The 7,490-nt window shown below is 41.0% G+C and overlaps 1 protein-coding gene across 1 annotated transcript in view; it reads right to left on the bottom strand.

The window, feature by feature from the left end:
* The window catches only part of spon2b (spondin 2b, extracellular matrix protein), a 7,512-nt gene extending 862 nt beyond the window's left edge, over positions 1-6,650 (bottom strand). Inside the window, exons 1-5 of the mRNA XM_023397959.2 lie at positions 6,519-6,650; positions 4,969-5,238; positions 4,332-4,555; positions 2,554-2,745; positions 1,913-2,099 (exon numbers count right to left, since the gene is read on the bottom strand). Coding sequence (XP_023253727.1) covers positions 1,913-2,099; positions 2,554-2,745; positions 4,332-4,555; positions 4,969-5,203 — 838 coding nt within the window. The 5' untranslated portion in view covers positions 5,204-5,238; positions 6,519-6,650. The remainder of the gene's footprint in view (positions 1-1,912; positions 2,100-2,553; positions 2,746-4,331; positions 4,556-4,968; positions 5,239-6,518) is intronic.
* Positions 6,651-7,490: the final 840 nt, after the last annotated feature.

Here is a 7,490-nt window from a genome sequence, read left to right on the forward strand (position 1 = left end):
ATTCAAGGAAAGGCAGCTGCCTTTTTCGTTCACTTTTCAGGTAACCTGTTATGCAATCATTGAAATCTTATGTTATATCATGTTTTTTTCTTTATTGCTTTCACTCTCCCTTTCCAACATCGTGAACTTGCCGGGCTACCTCAAACAACCTTGTTGTGACCTTGTGTACAACTGATATGTTTCACAGACTTCACTGTGGGTTAAAGAGTAGAAAAGCAGAAGGATGGGAGGCGATACGGAAGCTGCATGGATGGACGGATGGAGGGGTAGGACATGCACGTCAAGTAAAGGCTGATTTTGACGTCTCTGTTCAGCTTGTGTGTCCATTAAGGACAGACAGAAGGATAACTTGATAAGATGCTGCATGAAGTAATGCTAATTCATCTTATTTTATATCAGTGCTGTGTTTCACAGATAAAATCTAAAGCAGGTGAATGCTAATCTGTAATGAAAATTTTTGTACAACCCCTGGGGAGAAGGCATAAAAGAAATGAAGGTTTTAATGGAGCGAGGGAAGGATAAACAGTTGGAGGGGTAGAATGGAGCACTGGGAGTAGGGCAGGAAACCCCAACAGATTCTTGGCCCCTCTCTGCTGTTTGTTGATGGGTAGTCAGGGGAACGGACTTGTAGTCTGTGATGCTGAGTCAAACCTTTACAGTCACTCTCAACACTGAATCTGATTACCGCACTGTCAGCTCTACTGCCAGGCTGACACGCTATCTGTTCCTTTTTTCCCCCCTAATGAAACTTTTTCCTGGTCGAGTCATCTATTTAGACTTTTTGTGGTGAATTGTGTTTTTATAAAAGGTTATTTTCCCTTCCTGTCACATTTAAGAACATCAGTCACACAGACAGGTTGTTTGACTACTGCATTGTTGGCCTTACTTGTAGTTTGACACACTCTTCATCTTTATTTTTCCAAGCTGTCTTCCTATTCGTCCTCACAGTTAGTCTGTTTTACTGTTACCACTAATCTGTACAACAGGGAGTCTTAAAATTTAACAGTCTGGGAACTAACATTAAGTAAATCCAGATTCAACTTATGGATGCAGGTCTTGTTAAAACATATGTGTCTGTATCCCATTTTGAGTCACGACCTAAACGCTGCTGTACCTAATTTTGACGCAGTTTTCTTAAAATGCTCTTTCACTTTCTCCGTCTCTCATCTTTAGACTTTTCCACTGGATGCCAGATGTGCCCCTGGCATTTTTTGATGCCCTCCACTCGCTTGGCTTCTCTGGTTTCTGGTTGGAAGTAATTAAGTTTGTGTGTGGCCTATAATGGTTTGCAAATGCTTTCATCTGAGTCAGCAAAAGAAACAAGTTCCTAGTATTGTGCACAACATAAAACGTATATCTTTTTTCCATTTAAATGTGTAAAGCAGAATGGAGAAAGGCACCTTAGGGTAGAAATGGTGGAATATTGCATGTATATTGTTTAACTGTTGATCTCACTAATCTATATTTCAGCATATTTTGCTGACTATGTATAAGAGCTTGTATTCATTTTTAGTTTTCTGTTTATACCTGAAAAATAGTATTTTAGTTTTGCAATTGAGCGTTTTGGTCTTTTCCTTAAAGGTGTCCTATATAGTATTAGCGGACAGTTATAGCTTGCTGTCTTCACTGCCTATGTTTGTGCGTTGCAATACTTCTTTGCACGTTATTGCCCCCAACTATTGAGTGCAATAGCATTAAACTGGTAACATACATCGCATTGCCCAAAGGCTTGTGCATCCTTTTGCCTATGCACAGTAAAGGCAAATGGGGACCCGCTCTTTGAGACATTGCTCCATAGCACAGCACATTAAGGCACCCACAGGGTGAGTCAGGCTTTGACTTTTTTCAATCAGTATCTAATCAATCACATACAAAGTTAGAGATTCAGAGTATTTGTGTTCTTCAGACTTACTTATGAGCTTGTCTTCAATCTCATTTCCTGTTGGCAGTTGGTTGGACTGGGTGGGCTCCACTGGCAGGCTCATGATCTGATTGGTTTTCTTTATCTTGGTAAGCGTTACCTTGGCGATGGGTGGGAGTTGCTTGAGGCGGGGGGAGGAAAAAGAGTTGGCAGGGTGGCTAGGGAAGGAAGCGGTGATCTATGGAAGGGGAAAATGGATGATGAATTACAGTTGATGATAAATGGAGATGTATTGGTAGAGATCATAAGGGGCTATCACACTTTATAGCACAGTGGCAATAGCAGTTAATAAGTTGATCCATTATAATGAAAGTGTTTTTTGATGTATGAGTAGTGTGCTGCAGTGCTTCTGCTGTTTATTTGTTATGTCCACAACACAAAGGGTGTGCTAACGGAGTGTTCTAATCTTTATTTAATCTTCTGTGATTAAACTTGATTGTCAAATTTCCCGAGTGACTTAAAGCAGCTGGCAGTTGAATATTGCATAATCTAGGTGATTTTAAAATCCTATAATAATCTGTAGGCAACATAATGTGTATGCACAATTTCAAGCTCATTTCTGTGTTCACAGTTGGTTTATGATTTGTGGGTTTTGATTCATGCAATGTTGTTCTTGGCTTAGATTGACCCACCTGTGTGATTTTGTCCTGCGGGATGGTCTCAAAGTTTGGAGAGGAGAAGGTAAATCCGCTGTCAGTTCCTGCATCATATGGGAAAAGCTCCAGCGACACATTGTCTTTCCAGTGGTCGCCATCACACAGGTCAACAGTGTCTACACCCACAAACCAGTCTGGGCTTGGAACGATACGCACGATAAATGAGAGCTGCAGATGGAGGAAGTAAAGCATGGGGAGGAAGATGGAGCGTAAAGAGAAAGAGGAGGAAATAAGGGGGTGGGTGAGATTGGAGATAAGGAGAGAGAAGAAAAGAAAGACATGGGAAAGAGAATGGAAAAGGGTTATTTTTATGTTGCCATATATGATTTGTTTGTCAGGACTGTGGGTTAACAAATAATTGTTGGATTCACGATGGAAAGTTAAAATATATTGATTTCGATGCAGACAGACCAGAGATATTATCTTTAAATATTATCATTCATTCTTCTCCCTTGTGAAAACCTGGTATCTATATTACCTACATTTCATCTCAACAGCTGAAAGTTTTGTCCAACATGTGGAAGTTTTATGTTAGCAGCGGCTAATATAGCTTTGAGATGCTAGCCTCAAGCAGAGCAATGCTACAGAGGTCTGGTGAGCTTGCTTCTTTCTAACGACACAACTGCAGATTATTACATTTTTTCTTGTAGTCTTACTTGAGGGGATCTGTCATACTTTGCACAGCTTCCTCTGGAGCCACAAAAGAGTTCTTACAACTTTTTTCACATATGATGTGTAAAATTTGTGGATTTACCAATTAAATCAACCATATGTGATGTGTATATCACATGACTAAGTATTTCACTGTGCTATAATGTTTTTAATTGGAAGCAAATATCATCCTTGGTTATTCGTAGTCCAATACGTCACCCATCCCCTTACACGCATGCTGTTATTTCAGTGCTAAAGAATAGTTTGTTTTGAGCTGGTGAACATCTTCAGTCTCCAACTGGACTTTTTCCATTTCTCTCACCTCCAAACCAAACCTCCGTTCCCTCTCTTTTCTCCCAACTCTGTCTCGTCCCTTGTCCAAGCCTAACATAGTGTCAAATGTGTCCCCAGTTTTATGACCTAGCCAGGGACTCATCAGCAGGAAGTTTAACAGCCAACTCCTACAGAGTTTTATATAAATTGTAGAGACATAAATTAGGCCTGCTACGTTTTGGAAGCTCTCTTTAAGCTGCAGCATATGGTAAAAACAGTCTGGAGCTGGTTTTATGGTAGTGTTAACAATTTTGCTGCACCAACCTAGTTAAAAAAGTATAATGTGCTCTTTCTCATAATATTACTCTTTTTATAACCTTCAAGTAGCGGTATTATAAATTATTGCCTGGCTAAAAAGAGACTTGTCCTTGGTCCAATTTTAATAGTTTTGGCTGTCATTACTATTGGTAATGATAATCATTTATTCAGTTATATTGTTGTGACACAGCAACGCAACATCCTCAATGGAAATAACCTCACCACACAGTTCACAAGGGCAAACACACAAGCAATCAAGCATATTTTAAACATATCTAGTTAAATCCACTTGTATAGAAAACTTATTTGAAGGGGAAAACTGAAATGAAGGCGCTCAAAATGTTGTTACTGTTGTAGATTGCGGAAGTATAGTAAATATGGAAGGATTCACAAGAAAACTTGTGACCCAGAGCATCAGACGACCTTATCACGCATACTGACCAAGCAAAAGGTGTCCGATGTACTTAATGCCCTGACTCAGACTGAAGGATTCCAGGTGTTGAGTGACTTACATAGGAGTGCCTGGCGAAGACCTCAAACTCAGTGTTCATCTGGCCTGTTCCTCCCACAACAGCGGGAGCGGAGAGGATCCCATAAACGCTCTGGATGCGTTCGCCGGCCGTCTCGACTTCCTTCATGATCGTCCAGGCCTCGCCTTTCTCAGCAAACTCCCTCACTCCGTTACTGGCAAACTCATTACGCTGCCACATGTGGTAGTCAGAGCTGTGGGTCACCCCTAAGAGCAGAGAGAGAGAGAGAGGGATAGGAGAGGATCATAGATAGATGTTGCAATTAGCAGTTTATGTATAGCTCTGCAGAGGGATATTAAAGGAAGGTTTTTTGATAATAACTAAGCCTTATGACTATATTTGTCCTAATGTTACTTGCATTATTGAGAAGATTTCCTTTGTAGCCTCAAAGCAATCTGATGTATCTTTTGTAAATTTACTAAAGGAAAGGAGATTTAATCTTATGCTCTTTTATCTCTTCAATGGCTTCTTCTGCTTTTAGTAATCAGTTTCAAGAACTGGGCAATGGGTCAGTAGGAGAAATATTTAGCTTTCTGTTACGCAACCAATCAGAATACTGTTCCACATCTGCTCCTAATAAAAATAATCTGTACAAAAAGCAGTTCAACTCTGCACTTACCAATGAGGTTTGACCACTGTGCAGGGGGACGGTAGACTGGATACTGCTTAGGGAAAGCTGCCTGATTCCACTTGCCGGTAAACGTTAGCCTGTACTGGGCAGTTTCTGAGGCCGTGCACATGGGGATATCAGTAGGAACAGGCATTGAATGAAAGCCTTGGCCCAGTGTCAGCATCATGACGATCAGATGGTAAAGTGCCTCAGAGATGGAGAGGATGTTCTTTGTGGTGTCCATGATAATGGGGGCTGATTTGGGGAAGGATGAAGGACCTGGATGAGATATATTTAAGAGAATACAAAGAAAGGAGAGAAGTAAGTAGTAACATCAAACTGAGTCCTCCAGCTGCTAATGTGTACAGTTGTAATCACCACATACAGTACCACATACTTATTGTTATTTGCTCTGCTGTTGCTGTGTCCCAAGGTGATCTGATGTAGAGCATTTTTACCAATATTTGCCATAAATGTCTTTATTCTAAAGATTCAACTAATAATATTTTGCTGAAGAGGTTTTTTTAACTCTTTTTTGTGCACATTCACTTCCTCCGTGCCTGTGCATGTAAAAGCTTTGCACTATTCTGATGTGCAGTTACCATTTTTCTTGTTATTTGACATCTGTGCTTGGGGTTGTCCTTTTCCTGTAAGATCTGGTATATGGCAAGAATTGGAGAAAAGGTCAAAGTGTCTGGCTGCAGCATCACTGCTGGGTTTAACAAGTGGGGCATGTGAGTCAGAGGGAATGTGTTTCACAGAAGTCTTTTGCACTGTTTATATTCCACTGTTTAAACTTGTAAACTCAAATTTAAGCAATGCAGGATTGGCAGAGGGAGATCTGACATCAGTTAAAATACAAATTGTGAAATGTTGTTGCTGCAGCCTTGTGAGCTCTACATTCCTGTCTCGATGATATTATTTAACAGAATAAAGCTATGCCATCTGAATTTTCTAACTTTGGATATCTCATCATATCTTCCTCACTATCCTGTATTTTCCTCTCCAGAGAGGGAGCTGTAACTTGGCATTCGTCTTGCCACCTTCTTGAACTCTTTCAATAACTCTTAAGTGATGTGGGTCTTCTCACTCAGTCCCTCACTTAGCAGTATTATCTTGACACTAATATGTGTCCTTGACCAATAAAGAGCCCCGATGTTAAAGGTTCCCCTGAGGGAAATGTACTATTTTAATGTGGAGCACACCCTTGCATGCTGACATATTAACACAAAAGTAGAGCCAGATGTGTTTAACATTTATCAGCAGATGTTTGCATTTTACTGCCACACTAATTCTTCCAAACTATAATACATGACATCCATATAAACTCTGTTATATCTGCACTTCACTGTCACATGTTTGTTTTCTCTGTTTGAATCTCTTGTCACTTACATGCGGTATGATTGCGTAAAGCGCTGTTACATGCAAGTTTGGTAACCTTCCGTAATATAACTGTCAACAGCCATCAATTTGTGCAGAGTGATGCAGTCTTCTAAATGGTAGTATATCTGTACTGTTGTGTAGCAAAGACATGATGGTGTGGTGCAGTAACTACTCACTGGTTTTGCTCAGGGTTCCAGATGAATGAAGGGTTGCAGCAGATGATTGGAGAGGAGGGCTGGAGGTGAGGAGAAGGGGAGAGGAGAACAGTGGATGTGGCTGTCGGGAAGAGTGACTGCGAGGCTCCAAGTCCTCTTTCGCCTATTTATGTCTTTCAGGAGGTTCACCCCTCGCTTTCCTCTCCCTCTTTCCCTCCTTTCCCCCGGTCTCTCCCCCCTTTCCCCCTCTTGCTCCATTCCCCTCCTCAACTTGCTAAACGCTTTCTCTCAGCCTCTCTATCTGCTCGTCAATGACTTCCCTGCCCCCTTCATGCCCTTTGACTTTGGCTATCCCTCTGCCACTCTCCTCCTCCTCTCTCCTGCTCTTTATAAGTACCCCATTAACTTGCTAATGTGTTCAGCAGTTCTGGATACACCGCCAGAGGTCCTGTGCAGCTCCATAGGTAGAGTGTCATTTCACAGTGTGATACTGTAGCTCTCTATACCTACAAATATGACTAATGAGGCTTATAATGTATTTCTAGAACTCTCTAAATGTCTCTTGGTGAGGTTTTTGAATTACAGCTGAGCAGCTAGATCCAGTCCCAGTGCTGTTTTTTAACTCATGTAGGAAGTTATATTGCCTATGACACAGTCGATTTGCATAACTCCTTTGATGTGTTTTTCAGGGGCTTATAAAGTCAGGCAAATTGAGGCATTATCCAACAAAATGTTGAGGAAGTATAGACTTTAAGATAGAAAGAAATGTTATGTTTGATGACACTGAGTCAGATTTTTGCAGAAAATGTAATGAACTTGGATTCTTACAGTACCTAAGCCTGTATGGGCAGTAGCAGCGGTGGGAGGCACCCCTATTTCCTGGAGCTTTTGAATATTTATTTTGGGTGTTGGGTTCAATCCTGAGTCTGCAGTGAATTTTGAAGTCCAAGACCTCAAGACTCCAGAGCAGTCATCTTACTTTTTTATGAGGCT

Source organism: Seriola lalandi, unplaced genomic scaffold (assembly GCF_002814215.2).
Source record: "Seriola lalandi dorsalis isolate HSWRI2012SDOR001 ecotype SW California unplaced genomic scaffold, Sedor1 jcf7180002054972, whole genome shotgun sequence".
NCBI lineage: Eukaryota > Metazoa > Chordata > Actinopteri > Carangiformes > Carangidae > Seriola > Seriola lalandi.